Consider the following 1,884-nt stretch of genomic DNA (forward strand, 5'->3'; position numbering starts at 1 on the left):
TAAATGTCTTTATCATCACTTTTGATCAATTTAAAGCATCCTTGCTAAATAAAAGTATTAATTTCTATCATTTTTCCCAAAAAACAAAAACAAAAAAAAAATCTATACTGACTCCAAGCTTTTGAGTGTATAATGTTACAAAAGCTTTATAATTTCAGATAAATGCTAATCTTTGCATGTTTCTATTCAACAAAGAAAAAATGCACTCAACTGTTTTTAAATATTAATGATGATAATAATATAAAAAAATGTTTCTCGAGCAGCAAATCAGCATATTAGAATGATTTCTGAAGATCATGTGACACTGAAGACTGGAGTAATGATGCTGAAAATACAGCTGCGCATCACAGAAATACATTACAGTTTAACAGATATTCACAGAGAAAACAACTGTTTTAGATTATAATAATATTTCACAATTTTTACTGTATTTCTGATCAAATAAATGCAGGCTTGGTGAGCAGAACAGACTTCTTTAAAAAACATTAAAAATCTCACTGTTCAGAAACGTTTGACTGGTAGTGTATATATTTTGATGTCTATCTGAATGCGTGTAACAAATGTATCAGTGATGTGTTACTGTGTCACCTGGTCTGTGTGGCGGCGGACACCTGGATGCCCAGATGATGAGGACGGGGCAGCGAGCCGATGAAGCGCAGGTCAGACGCTCCGAACACTCGCACCGTTCCGCTCGCACAGCCGCAGAAGATCAGATCCTCCGTCACCGCCAGAGAGCGCGCCGAACCCGTCTGCAGCACGAGCACACGTGAGCAACAACACGTCAGCACACGCGTGTCACAGGCGAGAGGTCATGTGATCCGACTGACCTGCAGGTGCACCCAGCGGTCCAGAACCCTCCGGCTGTTGAACTCACACAGCAGACCCGACGCCGTCACGCAGAAGGTGCTGTGGGACCTCAGGCCTCGTCCACACGCCACGTCACAGAAGAAGTTATTCTGCAGCTCCCCGAGGAGCCCTGAGCGGCCCATCAGCGGCACGGGACACGCGCGCTGCAGAGCATCATGGGAACGCTCAATCAGTCACTCGATCACAGCAGCTCTAACTGAACTTAACCAAGCTTCCATTACTGTACAAGAACCATCTTCAGTGATCATCAGCTCTTAAAGTCTGAAGAAGAACATCGTAATCATCTAAAGAACTTGTTTCCACTATAAAGAATCATTAGTGCGATGGAAAGATTCATTTAATGTTCTTAATGGAACCATCAAAGCCAATAACGATTTTTTATTTTGAAGTGTGTACTTATGTGCCAATATCTGAGTGAATTTATTCCACAGGAGAAAAACAAAACAAAACAACAAAAATGTAATTAAACGTTAAATTAAATTAAAACCAAGCAAAGATCTCTATCTATCTGATGGTACAAACCAGCGTCTGAAACGCTCACAGTGAGGTCAGTAATGAAGAGTTACGAATGTGAGCTCTAAATACATTTGACATTTTGTTTCAAATTGCAACAATTTAACGTATTTAATTAAATATAACAATTTGTGTACATTTGTAATTTTGTGCAATAAAAAGACCAACAAACTTCACAATTAATTTAAGGTATTAAAACACAAATACAGCAGAGTGGGTAACGAAATCCATTCAAACTAACCAGCAGCATCTAGCTAGTTCAGGCAGAAATGTTGGCTTGTTCATTTACACATTTAGTTAATAACTAATAAATAATAAATTAAACTAGATTGAAAAGTTTGTAGACAAACTTTAAGTTGGCTTGAAAAAGCCTAGCTAGAAAGTTTGAAAAAGTTTGAAAAGCTTGCAGTCTGAAAGTTTTCAGTTTGAAGTAGATTGAAAGTTAAAATAGTTTTAAAGATTAAAGTTTGAATGTTTTCAAGGCAATACAGTCTATCAGAAAAA

General features: G+C 38.0%; 1 protein-coding gene across 3 annotated transcripts in view; it reads right to left on the bottom strand.

The window, feature by feature from the left end:
• Window positions 1-1,884, bottom strand: part of LOC107712205 (mitogen-activated protein kinase-binding protein 1-like) — a 28,209-nt gene that overhangs the window by 19,838 nt on the left and 6,487 nt on the right. For all 3 annotated transcript variants that reach the window (XM_016517366.1, XM_016517365.1, XM_016517364.1), the window contains exons 7-8: window positions 828-1,010; window positions 589-749 (exon numbers count right to left, since the gene is read on the bottom strand). In XM_016517366.1, the coding sequence (XP_016372852.1) occupies window positions 589-749; window positions 828-1,010 (344 nt within the window). The remainder of the gene's footprint in view (window positions 1-588; window positions 750-827; window positions 1,011-1,884) is intronic.

Source organism: Sinocyclocheilus rhinocerous, unplaced genomic scaffold (genome assembly GCF_001515625.1).
Source record: "Sinocyclocheilus rhinocerous isolate Xijiao unplaced genomic scaffold, SAMN03320098_v1.1 scaffold2764, whole genome shotgun sequence".
Classification (NCBI taxonomy): Eukaryota; Metazoa; Chordata; class Actinopteri; order Cypriniformes; family Cyprinidae; genus Sinocyclocheilus; species Sinocyclocheilus rhinocerous.